General features: G+C 61.9%; 1 protein-coding gene across 1 annotated transcript in view; it reads left to right on the top strand.

Moving 5' to 3' along the window:
* LOC140407468 (phosphoribosyl pyrophosphate synthase-associated protein 1-like) overlaps nucleotides 1-15,122 on the top strand; it is a gene marked incomplete at its 3' end in the record, with an annotated part of 29,064 nt that extends 13,942 nt beyond the window's left edge. Inside the window, exons 6-8 of the mRNA XM_072494930.1 lie at nucleotides 2,049-2,194; nucleotides 12,041-12,085; nucleotides 15,052-15,122. Coding sequence (XP_072351031.1) covers nucleotides 2,049-2,194; nucleotides 12,041-12,085; nucleotides 15,052-15,122 — 262 coding nt within the window. The remainder of the gene's footprint in view (nucleotides 1-2,048; nucleotides 2,195-12,040; nucleotides 12,086-15,051) is intronic.
* Nucleotides 15,123-15,342: the final 220 nt, after the last annotated feature.

Genomic DNA, 15,342 nt, shown 5'->3' with positions numbered 1-15,342 from the left:
ATGTTATGAGGTGCCGAGCGCTCATCCAGGTACTTATTAAAGGATGTGAGGCAACCCGCCTCTACCCCCCTCCCAGGCCGTGCGTTCCAGACCCTCACCACCCTCTGGGTAAAAAACTTTTTCCTCAAATCCCCCCAAAACCTCCAACCCCTCACCTTGAACATGTGTCCCCCTTGTAACCGACCCTCCAACTAAGGGGAACAGCTGCTCCCTCTCCACCCTGTCCGTGCCCCTCAGAATCTTGTCCACCTCGATCAGGTCGCCCCTCAGTCTTCTCTGCTCCAGAGAAAACAATCCAAGCTCATCCAACCTCTCTTCATAACTGACATGTTCCATCCCAGGCACCACCCTGGTGAATCTCCTCTGCACCCCCTCCAGTGCAATCACATCCTTCCTGTAATGTGGTGACCAGAATTGCACACAGTACTCCAGCTGTGGCCTCACCAAAGTTCTCCAACTCCAACATGACCTCCCTGCTTTTGTAATCGATGCCCTGATTGATAAAGGTGAGTGCCCCATTTGCCTTTTTCACCTCCCTATTAACCTGCCCTTCTGCCTTCAGAGATCTATGAACAAACACGCCAAGGCCCCTTTTGTTCTTTGAAATTTTCCAGTGTCAGACCTTTCATTGAATACTTCCTTGTTAAATTACACCTTCCAAAGTGTAACACCTCACACTTTTCAGGGTTAAATTCCGTCTGCCACTTTTCTGCCCATTTTACCATCGCGCCTATAATCTTCCTGTAACCCGGGACACTCACTCTCACTGTTAACCACCCGGCCAATCTTTGTGTCATCCACAAACTTACTGATCCTATCCTCCGCAAGGCATCTATGTCAATTATATAAATAATGAATAATAGGAGACCCAGCACAGATCCCTGCGGTACGCCACTGGGCAGCGACTTCCAGTCACTAAAGCAGCCGTCTGTCATCACCCTCTGTCTCCTACAGCTCAGCCAATTATGAATCCACCTTATCAAATCCCCCTGTATCCCGTGTGCATTTATCATCTTAATAAATCTCCCATGTGGGACCTTGTCAAAGGCTTTGCTGAAATCCAGCTACATCAACCGCACTACCCTCATCTACACACCTGGTCACATGCTCAAAATTCAATCAAATTTGTTAGGCATGACCTCCCTCTGACAAAGCTATGCTGACTATTCCTGATCAAACCTTCCCTCTCCAAGTGGAGATAGATTCTCTCCTTCAGAATCTTCTTTAATAGTTCCCCCACCACTGACGTGAGGCTCACTGGTCTGTAATTCCCTGGCTTATCCCTACAGCCTTTCTCAAATATCGGAACCAGATCAGCTGTTCTCCAGTCCTACTGGCACCTCCCCTGTGGCCAGAGAGGAATTAAAGATTTGGGTCCGAGCCCCTGCAATCTCCTCCCTCACCTCCCACTGCAGCCTGGGACACAATTCATCCGGACCTGGAGATTTCTCCACTTTTAAGCCTCCAATACCCCTTGTCCCTCCCTATGACAATTTTGACCAGTTGGTTTTGCAAACACAAATTCAGAAATGATTTCCAGCAAAAACTAAGCATATGGGTTTGCATCCAAACGGAGTGGCTGTGACCTCTGAAAGCAACACTCGTTCTGAAAGTAACTGGCCTGATTACCCTCAGAGCCAGATTCAAATAACAGAGAACCACACCTGGATCTGTTTTGGAGAAAACAAATAAGGTTCTCTGTTAAATCCGTCGCTGATTATGTAAGATGCACGTTGCATTTGAAGACTGGTGCCTTAAAATTGCCCAGGGGTTAGAGGCATTAGCTTGGCTGCATCTTGCATGCTGCTGATTTTCACACACCACTCTCTTTGTGATCTGTTGGTGAGTGGTCAGGAGTTCATTATGCACAAGATACCACTTTGATTTTAACATAATTGCTTCCTTACTTCTCAACATAGGTCGCTGTGCCAGTTCAGAATGATTTCCATTTTCAGAATCAGCAAGCATGCACTTCAAGCCAGATACATGTTATAACAGAAAAGCTTAACTTTGACATGCTTCTGTCTGTTTGACACCCTGTGTTTCAGAGCGCAGTCTTATGCAGAGAGGTTACGGCTGGGACTGGCAGTGATACACGGAGAGGCCCAGTATGCAGAATACGATATGGTGGATGGGCGTCACTCACCACCAGCTGTGAAGAACACATCAATACATTCTGGTCTGGAATTACCATGTAAGAAATATACTCGGCTGCAGTTTCTCAGGATTGTGCCTGTTTCAGATGCTCATAAAGCTTCAGACATCAAGGACCGCACGGTGGAGCAGTGGGTTAGCACTGCTGCCTCACGGCGCCGAGGCCCCAGGTTCGATCCCGGCTCTGGGTCACTGTCCGTGTGGAGTTTGCACATTCTCCCCGTGTCTGTGTGGGTTTCACCCCCACAACCCAAAAATGTGCCGGCTGGGTGGATTGGCCACGCTAAATTGCCCTTAATTGGAAAAAATGAATTGGGTACTCTAAATTTATAAAACAACAAATAATAATAAAATAAAGCTTCAGACATCAAAAGTAGAAAGACTGAATCTGACATCTTTCCTGGTGGCTGTGTCTAAGCTGTGGGAGGGATCGATAAACTCACCATATCAGCAGCTGGCACTTGCATTAGAGTTGCAGTCGTTTCAATTTTGTTCATTAACTTTGATAACAAATACTTGGAAACTGGGCACAGTCAGAATGTTTTTCTTTTGAAAACTAAACTTAACAATAGCTGCTGCTTAGAGATGTTTTGTGCTAGGAGGTGCTGCACCAACACCTATTGCTTATGATTTGTTTTACTGCCACTAAAACTAGTTCCAGTTTCTTTATGGTCCATCAGCTGCTCCCAAATACGGTCCTGTTCACAGTTTCTTTTGTTATGGGCGAGGCGTTTTCACAACCCCAAAATGTATCATGGAGTTCAACCAACCTCTCCCTTTAATGTATTTGTTGCTTTTCCGAGCACACGGCTTGTTCCCTAGGTGTGGGATTACAATTATGGACACGTGGGTTTTTAAACACAAAACACTGTTTATTTCATGAACTCAACTTAACATTTTAAATAAACATGGATCTCTTAACACCCCTCACTTCAAAGATAACTCAGAAAATATTGCAACAGTAAATACTTCCTTAAAATGTTCCTTCAAACTTCCAAGAGACTTAACACCTTTAAACAAAATCACATCAGGTTAAAGGCTTCACTATCATAAGTTTAAATCACCCAAATGATCCAGAGATAGTCTTTTATGGCAGACATCACAGCAAATCCAGCTCACTGCAAAACACAGACACTCACAAGCTCTTTTCAAACTGCAAAACTAAACTGCAAAATGGCTGACCTGAGCTGAGCACCACCCACTCTATGACATCACTGTTTTCATAAAGGTACATTGCTTAAACATTCGGTTCTTAAAGGCACTCTCGCACGACACTTTCCTTCTCAAACTTTCTTCCCAGAAAGGTTTCAAACCTTCCCTTCCCTGAATGCACTAACGCTTGTGCCATTGTTTTGTACTGTTGTTTGTGCAAGAGAGCAAGTAGAAAATCACACCTTTTATAGTTACACACCGTCTCTCTCTCTCGCACACTTCATCATTCATTCAAACATACCCGCTCTCTGCACCCCCCCCAGCCCCGCTCTCTGCACCCCCCCAGCCCCGCTCTCTGCACCCCCCCAGCCCTGCTCTCTGCACATCGCCCGCCCCCAGCCCCGCTCTCGCCCGCCCCCAGCCCCGCTCTCGCCCGCCCCCAGCCCCGCTCTCGCCCGCCCCCAGCCCCGCTCTCGCCCGCCCCCAGCCCCGCTCTCGCCCGCCCCCAGCCCCGCTCTCGCCCGCCCCCAGCCCCGCTCTCGCCCGCCCCCAGCCCCGCTCTCGCCCGCCCCCAGCCCCGCTCTCGCCCGCCCCCAGCCCCGCTCTCGCCAGCCCCGCTCTCGCCCGCTTTCGCCCAGCCCCGCTCTCGCCCGCCCCCGCCCCCCGCTCTAGCCCGCCCCCGGCCCCGCTCTCGCCCGCCCCCGGCCCCGCTCTCGCCCGCCCCGCTCTCGCCCGCCCCCGGCTCTGCTCTCATAGAACATAGAACATAGAACATAGAAAATACAGCACAGAACAGGCCCTTCAGCCCACGATGTTGTGCCGAACCTTTGTCCTAGATTAATCATAGATTATCATTGAATTTACAGTGCAGAAGGAGGCCATTCGGCCCTTTGAGTCTGCACCGGCTCTTGGAAAGAGCACCATACCCAAACTCAACACCTCCACCCAACACCAAGGGCAATTTGGACATTAAGGGCAATTTATCATTGGCCAATTCACCTAACCCGCACATCTTTGGACTGTGGGAGGAAACCGGAGCACCCGGAGGAAACCCACGCAGACACGGGGAGGACGTGCAGACTCCGCACAGACAATGACCCAAGCCGGAATCGAACCTGGGACCATGGAGCTGTGAAGCAATTGTGCTATCCACAATGCTACCGTACTGCCCTTAAGAACAAATAAATCTACATTATATCATTTTACCGTCATCCATGTACCTATCCAATAGCTGCTTGAAGGTCCCTAATGTTTCCGACTCAACTACTTCCACAGGCAGTGCATTCCATGCCCCCACTACTCTCTGGGTAAAGAACCTACCTCTGATATCCCTCCTATATCTTCCACCTTTCACCTTAAATTTATGTCCCCTTGTAATGGTTTGTTCCACCCGGGGAAAAAGTCTCTGACTGTCTATCTATTCCCCTGATCATCTTATAAACCTCTATCAAGTCGCCCCTCATCCTTCTCCGCTCTAATGAGAAAAGGCCTAGCACCCTCAACCTTTCCTCGTAAGACCTACTCTCCATTCCAGGTAACATCCTGGTAAATCTTCTTTGCACCTTTTCCAGAGCTTCCACATCCTTCCTAAAATGAGGCGACCAGAACTGTACACAGTACTCCAAATGTGGCCGTACCAAAGTTTTGTACAGCTGCATCATCACCTCACGGCTCTTAAATTCAATCCCTCTGTTAATGAACGCGAGCACACCATAGGCCTTCTTCACAGCTCTGTCCACTTGAGTGGCAACTTTCAAAGATGTATGAACATAGACCCCAAGATCTCTCTGCTCCTCCACATTGCCAAGAACTCTACCGTTAACCCTATATTCCGCATTCATATTTGTCCTTCCAAAATGGACAACCTCACACTTTTCAGGGTTAAACTCCATCTGCCACTTCTCAGCCCAGCTCTGCATCCTATCTATGTCTCTTTGCAGCCGACAACAGCCCTCCTTACTATCCACAACTCCACCAATCTTTGTATCGTCTGCAAATTTACTGACCCACCCTTCAACTCCCTCATCCAAGTCATTAATGAAAATCACAAACAGCAGAGGACCCAGAACTGATCCCTGCGGTACGCCACTGGTAACTGGGATCCAGGCTGAATATTTGCCATCCACCACCACTCTCTGACTTCTATCGGTTAGCCAGTTCGTTATCCAACTGGCCAAATTTCCCACTATCCCATGCCTCCTTACTTTCTGCATAAGCCTACCATGGGGAACTTTATCAAATGCCTTACTAAAATCCATGTACACTACAATCACTGCTTTACCTTCATCCACATGCTTGGTCACCTCCTCAAAGAATTCAATAAGATTTGTAAGGCAAGACCTACCCCTCACAAATCCGTGCTGACTATCCCGAATCAAGCAGTGTCTTTCCAGATGCTCAGAAATCCTATCCTTCAGTACCCTTTCCATTACTTTGCCTACCACCGAAGGCAATTACTTTGCCTACCACTCTCGCCCGCCCCCGGCCCTGCTCTCGCCCGCCCCCGGCCTCGCTCTCGCCCGCCCCCGCTCTCGCCCGCCCCCGGCCCCGCTCTCGCCCGCCCCCGGCCCCGCTCTCGCCCGCCCCCGGCCCCGCTCTTGCCCGCCCCCGGCCCCGCTCTTGCCCGCCCCCGGCCCCGCTCTTGCCCGCCCCCGGCCCCGCTCTTGCCCGCCCCTGGCCCCGCTCTCGCCCGGCTCCGCTCTCGCCCGCCCCTGGCCCCGCTCTCGCCCGGCCCCGCTCTCGCCCGCCCCAGCCCCGCTCTCGCCCGCCCCCCCCAGCCCCGCTCTCGCCCGCCCCCCCCCCCCCAGCCCCGCTCTCGCCCCCCCCCCCCAGCCCCGCTCTCGCCCCCCCCCCAGCCCCGCTCTCGCCCCCCCCCAGCCCCGCTCTTGCCCGCCCCCCCCAGCCCCGCTCTTGCCCGCCCCCCCCAGCCCCGCTCTTGCCCGCCCCCCCCAGCCCCGCTCTTGCCCGCCCCCCCCCAGCCCCGCTCTTGCCCGCCCCCCCCAGCCCCGCTCTTGCCCGCCCCCCCCAGCCCCGCTCTTGCCCCCCCCCAGCCCCGCTCTTGCCCCCCCCCAGCCCCGCTCTCGCCCCCCCCCAGCCCCGCTCTCGCCCCCCCCCCAGCCCCGCTCTCGCCCCCCCCCAGCCCCGCTCTCGCCCCCCCCAGCCCCGCTCTCGCCCCCCCCAGCCCCGCTCTCGCCCCCCCCCAGCCCCGCTCTCGCCCCCCCCCAGCCCCGCTCTCGCCCCCCCCCCAGCCCCGCTCTCGCCCCCCCCCAGCCCCGCTCTCGCCCCCCCCCAGCCCCGCTCTCGCCCCCCCCCAGCCCCGCTCTCGCCCCCCCCCAGCCCCGCTCTCGCCCCCCCCCCAGCCCCGCTCTCGCCCCCCCCCAGCCCCGCTCTCGCCCCCCCCCAGCCCCGCTCTCGCCCCCCCCCAGCCCCGCTCTCGCCCCCCCCCAGCCCCGCTCTCGCCCCCCCCCAGCCCCGCTCTCGCCCCCCCCCAGCCCCGCTCTCGCCCCCCCCCAGCCCCGCTCTCGCCCCCCCGCCGCCCGCCCCCTGCTCTCGCCCGCCCCCGGCCCCGCTCTCGCCCGCCCCCGGCCCCGCTCTCGCCCGCCCCCGGCCCCGCTCTCGCCCGCCCCCGGCCCCGCTCTCGCCCGCCCCCGGCCCCGCTCTCGCCCGCCCCCGGCCCCGCTCTCGCCCGCCCCCGGCCCCGCTCTCGCCCGCCCCCGGCCCCGCTCTCGCCCGCCCCCGGCCCCGCTCTCGCCCGCCCCCGGCCCCGCTCTCGCCCGCCCCCGGCCCCGCTCTCGCCCGCCCCCGGCCCCGCTCTCGCCCGCCCCCGGCCCCGCTCTCGCCCGGCCCCGCTCTCGCCCGCCCCCGGCCCCGCTCTCGCCCGCCCCCGGCCCCGCTCTCGCCCGCCCCCGGCCCCGCTCTCGCCCGCCCCCGCCCGGCCCCCGCTCTCGCCTGCCCCCGGCCCCGCTCTCGCCTGCCCCCGGCCCCGCTCTCGCCTGCCCCCGGCCCCGCTCTCGCCTGCCCCCGGCCCCGCTCTCGCCTGCCCCCGGCCCCGCTCTCGCCTGCCCCCGGCCCCGCTCTCGCCTGCCCCCGGCCCCGCTCTCGCCTGCCCCCGGCCCCGCTCTCGCCTGCCCCCGGCCCCGCTCTCGCCTGCCCCCGGCCCCGCTCTCGCCTGCCCCCGGCCCCGCTCTCGCCTGCCCCCGGCCCCGCTCTCGCCTGCCCCCGGCCCCGCTCTCGCCTGCCCCCGGCCCCGCTCTCGCCTGCCCCCGGCCCCGCTCTCGCCTGCCCCCGGCCCCGCTCTCGCCTGCCCCCGGCCCCGCTCTCGCCTGCCCCCGGCCCCGCTCTCGCCTGCCCCCGGCCCCGCTCTCGCCTGCCCCCGGCCCCGCTCTCGCCTGCCCCCGGCCCCGCTCTCGCCTGCCCCCGGCCCCGCTCTCGCCTGCCCCCGGCCCCGCTCTCGCCTGCCCCCGGCCCCGCTCTCGCCTGCCCCCGGCCCCGCTCTCGCCTGCCCCCGGCCCCGCTCTCGCCTGCCCCCGGCCCCGCTCTCGCCTGCCCCCGGCCCCGCTCTCGCCTGCCCCCGGCCCCGCTCTCGCCTGCCCCCGGCCCCGCTCTCGCCTGCCCCCGGCCCCGCTCTCGCCTGCCCCCGGCCCCGCTCTCGCCTGCCCCCGGCCCCGCTCTCGCCTGCCCCCGGCCCCGCTCTCGCCTGCCCCCGGCCCCGCTCTCGCCTGCCCCCGGCCCCGCTCTCGCCTGCCCCCGGCCCCGCTCTCGCCTGCCCCCGGCCCCGCTCTCGCCTGCCCCCGGCCCCGCTCTCGCCTGCCCCCGGCCCCGCTCTCGCCTGCCCCCGGCCCCGCTCTCGCCTGCCCCCGGCCCCGCTCTCGCCTGCCCCCGGCCCCGCTCTCGCCTGCCCCCGGCCCCGCTCTCGCCTGCCCCCGGCCCCGCTCTCGCCTGCCCCCGGCCCCGCTCTCGCCTGCCCCCGGCCCCGCTCTCGCCTGCCCCCGGCCCCGCTCTCGCCTGCCCCCGGCCCCGCTCTCGCCTGCCCCCGGCCCCGCTCTCGCCTGCCCCCGGCCCCGCTCTCGCCTGCCCCCGGCCCCGCTCTCGCCTGCCCCCGGCCCCGCTCTCGCCTGCCCCCGGCCCCGCTCTCGCCTGCCCCCGGCCCCGCTCTCGCCTGCCCCCGGCCCCGCTCTCGCCTGCCCCCGGCCCCGCTCTCGCCTGCCCCCGGCCCCGCTCTCGCCTGCCCCCGGCCCCGCTCTCGCCTGCCCCCGGCCCCGCTCTCGCCTGCCCCCGGCCCCGCTCTCGCCTGCCCCCGGCCCCGCTCTCGCCTGCCCCCGGCCCCGCTCTCGCCTGCCCCCGGCCCCGCTCTCGCCTGCCCCCGGCCCCGCTCTCGCCTGCCCCCGGCCCCGCTCTCGCCCGGCCCCGCTCTCGCCTGCCCCCCCCCAGCCCCGCTCTCGCCCGCCCAGCCCCGCTCTCGCCCCCCCCCCGCTCTCGCCCGCCCCCCCCCCAGCCCCGCTCTCGCCCGCCCGCCCGCCCCCCCCCCAGCCCCGCTCTCGCCCGCCCCCCCCCCCCAGCCCCGCTCTCGCCCGCCCCCCCCCCCCCAGCCCCGCTCTCGCCCGCCCCCCCCCCCCCAGCCCCGCTCTCGCCCGCCCCCCCCCCCAGCTCCGCCCTCGCCCGGCCCTGCTCTCGCCCGCTCCCGGCCCCGCTCTCGCCCGCCACCCCCCCCCAAACCCCGCTCTCGCCCGCCCCCCCCCCCAGCCCCGCTCTCGCCCGCCCGCCCCCCCCAGCCCCGCTCTCGCCCGCCCCCCCCAGCCCCGCTCTCGCCCGCCCCCCTCCACAGCTCCGCTCTCGCCCCCCCCCCAGCCCCGCTCTCGCCCCCCGCTCTCGCCCCCCCCGCCCCCAGCCCCGCTCTCGCCCGCCCCCGGCCCCGCTCTCTCTCTCACCCGCCCCCGCTCTCGCTCTCGCCCGCCCCCTGCCCCGCTCTCGCCCGCCCCCTGCCCCGCTCTCGCCCGCCCCCTGCCCCGCTCTCGCCCGCCCCCTGCCCCGCTCTCGCCCGCCCCCGGCCCCGCTCTCGCCCGCCCCCGGCCCCGCTCTCGCCCGCCCCCGCTCTCGCCCGCCCCCGGCCCCCATGCCACCAGCCCCGTTCTCGCCCGCCCCCGGCCCCGCTCTCGCCCGCCCCCGGCCCCGCTCTCGCCCGCCCCCGGCCCCGCTCTCGCCCGCCCCCGGTCTCGCCCGCCCCCGGCCCCGCTCTCGCCCGCCCCCGGCCCCGCTCTCGCCCGCCCCCGGCCCCGCTCTCGCCCGCCCCCGGCCCCGCTCTCGCCCGCCCCCCGGCCCCGCTCTCGCCCGCCCCCGGCCCCGCTCTCGCCCGCCCCCGGCCCCGCTCTCGCCCGCCCCCGGCCCCGCTCTCGCCCGCCCCCCGGCCCCGCTCTCGCCCGCCCCCGGCCCCGCTCTCGCCCGCCCCCGGCCCCGCTCTCGCCCGCCCCCGGCCCCGCTCTCGCCCGCCCCCGGCCCCGCTCTCGCCCGCCCCCGGCCCCGCTCTCGCCCGCCCCCGGCCCCGCTCTCGCCCGCCCCCATCCCCGCTCTCGCCCGCCCCCGGCCCCGCTCTCGCCCGCCCCCGGCCCCGCTCTCGCCCGCCCCCGGCCCCGCTCTCGCCCGCCCCCGCTCTCGCCCCCCCCCCGGCCCCGCCCTCGCCCGCCCCCCCCCCCCCCAGCCCCACTCTCGCCCGCCCCCCCCCCCCCCCCCCCCCAGCCCCACTCTCGCCCGCCCCCCCCCCCCCCCCCAGCCCCACTCTCGCCCGCCCCCCCCCCCCCAGCCCCGCTCTCGCCCGCCCCCCCGCTCTCGGCCGCCCCCGGCCCCGTTCTCTCTCTCGCCCGCTCCCGCTCTCGCCCGCCCCCGGCCCCGCTCTCGCCCGCCCCCTGCCCCGCTCTCGCCCGCCCCCGCTCTCGCCCGCCCCCGGCCCCGCTCTCCCCCGGCCCCGCTCTCCCCCGGCCCCGCTCTCCCCCGGCCCCGCTCTCCCCCGGCCCCGCTCTCCCCCGGCCCCGCTCTCCCCCGGCCCCGCTCTCCCCCGGCCCCGCTCTCCCCCGGCCCCGCTCTCCCCCGGCCCCGCTCTCCCCCGGCCCCGCTCTCCCCCGGCCCCGCTCTCCCCCGGCCCCGCTCTCCCCCGGCCCCGCTCTCCCCCGGCCCCGCTCTCCCCCGGCCCCGCTCTCCCCCGGCCCCGCTCTCCCCCGGCCCCGCTCTCCCCCGGCCCCGCTCTCCCCCGGCCCCGCTCTCCCCCGGCCCCGCTCTCCCCCGGCCCCGCTCTCCCCCCGGCCCCGCTCTCCCCCGGCCCCGCTCTCCCCCCGGCCCCGCTCTCCCCCGGCCCCGCTCTCCCCCGGCCCCGCTCTCCCCCGGCCCCGCTCTCCCCCGGCCCCGCTCTCGCCCGCCCCCGCTCTCGCCCGCCCCCGCTCTCGCCCGCCCCCGGCCCCGCTCTCGCCCGCTCACGCCCGCCGCCCCCCCCCCCCCCCCAGCCCCGCTCTCGCCCGCCGCGCCCCCAGCCCCGCTCTCGCCCGCCCCCCCCCCTCAGCCCCGCTCTCGCCCGCCCCCCCCCCCTCAGCCCCGCTCTCGCCCGCCCCCCCCAGCCCCGCTCTCGCCTGGCCCCTCTCTCGCCCGCCCCCGGCCCTGCTCTCGCCTGGCCCCGCTCTCGCCCGCCGCCCCCCCCCCCCCCAGCCCCGCTCTCGCCCGGCCCCGCTCTCGCCCGCCCCCCCCCCCCAGCCCCGCTCTCGCACGGCCCCGCTCTCGCCCCCCGCCCCCCCCCCCCAGCCCCGCTCTCGCACGGCCCCGCTCTCGCCCGCCGCCCCCCCAGCCCCGCTCTCGCCCGCCCCCCCAGCCCCGTTCTCGCCCGCCCCCCCCAGCCCCGTTCTCGCCCGCCCCCCCCCCAGCCCTGCTCTCGCCCGCCCCCGCTCTCGCCCGCCCCAGCCCCGCTCTCGCCAGCCCCAGCCCCGCTCTCACCCCCCCCCCCCCCCCCAGCCCCGCTCTCGCCCGCCCCCCCCGCTCTTGCCCGCCCCCGGCCCCGCTCTCTCTCGCCCGGCCCCGCTCTCGCCCGGCCCCCCCCCAGCCCCGCTCTCGCCCGGCCCCCCCCCAGCCCCGCTCTCGCCCGCCCCCCCCCCCAGCCCCGCTCTCGCCTGGCCCCGCTCTCGCCCGCCCCCGGCCCCGCTCTCGCCCGCCCCCGGCCCCGCTCTCGCCCGCCCCCGCTCTCGCCCGCCCCCGGCCCCGCTCTCGCCCGCCCCCCGAGGCAGTGAATCCAGTTACAATGCTGTAATTGCTGTGCCGTGAAATGAAATTACATCCAAGGAATGAAAGCTGGAACCGTGACTCTCAACCAGCGAAGCCATTGGAGATGCTCATACATCTGGTCACTCAGTTGATGATCTAATTTCACCTGAAATTGCTTTGTGGTCTGGGATGGTTGGCAGCTGACAGCCTCTGCTGCCGACTTCACTTTCACCATAGCTATGGTTTACATTCCAGGAAATTGATTGCATCTCCTTCAGATGATGCTTGCGAACCTGCCAGGTTCTAATGTCAGTTTGGTTGCTTGAAATTACAAAGTGTGTTAGATGGGAGTGGAATTTAATAGCCCTCTCACCAGCTGATATACAGAAGGTCTGTGTGTGTTTGACTCCATTGCTTTTACTCCTTCACATTATGTTGTATTGTAACTTTGTTTTGTTTTATTAATTTATGTTCTGCCTTTGTGCGTTTGTGCTTTTAGCTGTACATAGGCTGCAAGTTCCGTTTCCTGGCATTGAGCTTCCAAGTACGAGAGTATAATTCTTCCATTTAAATTTGTGCGAGGTCTGGTTCTGGGTTAAGCAGGGCTGTTTGTGATTTGCAGCTTTTTATCTGCATGTTTGAATGGACAGTTGACCATGGAGGGGCCTTGAGTGTCAGACTGAATAACCAGTGAAGCAGAATTTCTCACATTTTTCCTAAATGTATGGAAGGACCATAGTGTCAGTGTCCTGTTAATCAAATAGAAATTCTCTTTTTTTAAAACGAGCATATCCTTCAGCAGTATTGGCATGTTTGTAGAGATTTTAAAAATGCAAATACAGAAGGAATAAAACTTGGGGGTGCTGTTCTGAGAACGTCAGTAAAGGTGAAAAAAAGCAAGCTCCTGCTTTGTGTCATTAGTATCAGCTGATAAACTGCCCAAGACAAACAATCCGATTTGTCTGAAAGGAACTGGGTATGAGATTTATGTTTCACATGTCGATGAGGAACCAGTAATAAACCTCTTGTCCTTCAAACCCTTCAAGTTTTCAGTCTGGACTTGGGCTGATTTGTTATCAATGAACCCCAAGTGCATTGACAGTATTCTGATGTTATCTGAGACCGTTGTAATTTGTATATTGATTTAATTCTCATGTTGTTGTCGCAGTGACTGGAGAAAGGTTTTCATCCCCACCTCCATGTCCTCCTGCAGGCACCAAGCCTGAGGGAGGTGCTGGTGACCCTGGACTCCTATGGGATTGGTCCATGATTGTGCTTGGTGAAGTAGGGCAGTGGTTTGCAGTTGCCTTCTGCAGTTTGGCTGAAAAGGAAGCTCTCCTCCTGACATCAGGCCCTTTGGAGGATTTGCAGGCTGGATATTAAACCTGTTTGGCCATGTTCCAAACACACCTTCCACAGCCATCAAACCCTGAAGTGGTATTTGAATGCGGAGCTTCTGGTCCAGAGGGAGGGACACCCGTGGGCTTAAACTTACTTCTCAAGGGTATTGTTTCCCTGGGAAGCAGGATCCAGTGCAGCCAAGGCTTTTGGTGGTAAATTTTCAAAACTGGTTGGAATTTGTACCTTTTGCATTGTGCAAAGTTAAAATCCCTGACAATACTGACCCCTTAACTACAACAGTTTGCTCTTACATTTTCCGTTCTGTACGTGGTAGTACATCTATTAGACTTGTAATAGTGTGCTTGATATTGCAGTATGGGGACTCTGTAATACTTGATTTGCAAACACTGGGTGGGGTGGGTGGGGGAGAGAGAGGGGGTGTCAGGTTTTGTATTTGTTTTTTGATTCAATGGGTTGATGTTTCTGGTGGGGTTAGGGTTAGGGTCTGTTTTGTTTGGTCAGCTGTTGCCAGTTAGGATGGGGGTGCCCAGCAGTGTGCTAATGGTCGTGGTCTCCCTGAAATGGGAGCATTTGAAAACCTCTGCAGTAAAGGCTGAGAGTTTACTCTGAGCTGTGGTCTTTTACACACATTTTGTTCTGCTTTCCTGATGCTGTGATTAGCCATGTATTGCATGTTTCAAATACTGTGCCGGACTGGACCATTCATTCTTCCTCCACAGCTGTTATCTGTGGGTAATACCCAAGTAATCACCAGTAATACCCAAGGAGAAGGAAAATTTATGTTAAGTGTCTTGAGAAGCGCAGGACACCAGGTTTGAGCTTTGGAAAAGGATGGGGAATAGCACAGGGAGCCCATGTCCATCAAACTTTCCAGTTCCGCACAGTTTCAAAACTCATTCATACAAACCTGCCATGTTCTGGTGAAGCATTGATGAGCTTTGATCTACCGGTTGTGCTTGGGTTTGTAGTAATGACGTTTGACTATTGCGTACACCACACACAGCAACCACTGGAGCATTCCTTCAGACTGATTGCTGGGTGTTGTATGTTTGGCTTTTGTTAGGTGGTGAGAGCTTTTGGGATATTGGAACTGGTTTCTTTGCACTTGTGCCATATAAACAATGAATGAGGCGGCTGAAGAGTAACCAGGCTCAACCCAAACCTTCAGTTATCAGTGTTTGAAAAGCTTGGGTGGTGTTGGAATAAAGGAACCTTCATTCTGCCATTTGTGAATGCATGCTATGAATTAGTTCTCTCATGATACAGGAGATGAATAAAATGCACATTCTGCAACAGGAAGCTCATTGTGAAGCACTCTGGGTCGCACACTACTGCTGTCAGACCTTGCACCTTTTCTGATCGTGTTTAGATTTTGTTTCCAGACTGGGTATATCACTTCAACATTTATTGAGAGTATGAATCAATTGGGAATTATTGGAGCCCTCACCACTGTTGACCCTGGTTTGCCCTGCTCATCAGCAGCAACAAAGTTCTGAAGTTTGGACCTGGCGACACATTAGATGTCCCTTCTGTATCTGCTGCTCAATTTATAGCTTTGTCTCTGTGTTTTTCCTTGTGAAATTGAACATTTTACTACAATGATGGTGTGTGCAGACCATACACTAATGTGTAACACCAGAAAGAAAAGACACACAAATCTTAGAAAGTGATGATTCAGTGCAAAGTCTTGCTGTGCCCAGCCCTACAGTTCTGCTGATCGCAGTGCAGCAAAGATGTGGAGGTATTAGAGGCAGCGCACAAGCCCAGCTCGTAACTACAAGGAGAGGTTGGAGAGCTTGGAATTGTTTCCAGTGGGGAAAGGAGATCTGGGGTATTCAAGATTCTTAAGGCAATGGAAAAATGGACCCCTAACATGTTTTGGGTTAAAGTACAACTGCAAAGCAACCAATCCCTTTAATTGACAAACTATAACCTAAACCCTCTTCCCTCTCCAGCTCCACTGTCGGCACAGCCTCTTCTCTAAGCTGCATTGTGCATGATCTTCTAAGAGAATTGATAAAATGGTGTCTATAACATGCTGCCTGTGTGGAATGTGCCTTTTGTTTTACTCCCAGAGAGGCGGTTAGAAGGAACTTTTTTGGCCACAGCGTGCTTGATACAAGTAACCTGTCTCTTTTCATTGTGCAGTGATGATGCCGAAAGAGAAGCCACCCATCACTGTAGTTGGAGATGTTGGTGGAAGAATAGCCATCATTGTGGTAAGAATTAAATTGTATACGGTCATTGTTTATCACTGGCATTTTGAGGCAGGCTATTATTGATTGATGGTGGTATCATTGCCTGATTAGTGAGTGAAACAGGGTGATGTGATTTCCCTATTAGGCTGTATTTGCGCAAGAACAAAGAAAAAGGAGCGGGAGTCGGCCGGGCGGTCTGATCTGCCAGTCAATACGATCCTGCCTGATCTTGGGCCTCATT

The sequence above is a fragment of the Scyliorhinus torazame genome, unplaced genomic scaffold (assembly GCF_047496885.1).
Source record: "Scyliorhinus torazame isolate Kashiwa2021f unplaced genomic scaffold, sScyTor2.1 scaffold_1550, whole genome shotgun sequence".
Taxonomy (NCBI): Eukaryota; Metazoa; Chordata; class Chondrichthyes; order Carcharhiniformes; family Scyliorhinidae; genus Scyliorhinus; species Scyliorhinus torazame.
Note: the sequence above shows the minus strand (reverse complement) of the source record. Positions and strands in the feature narration are given on the sequence as shown.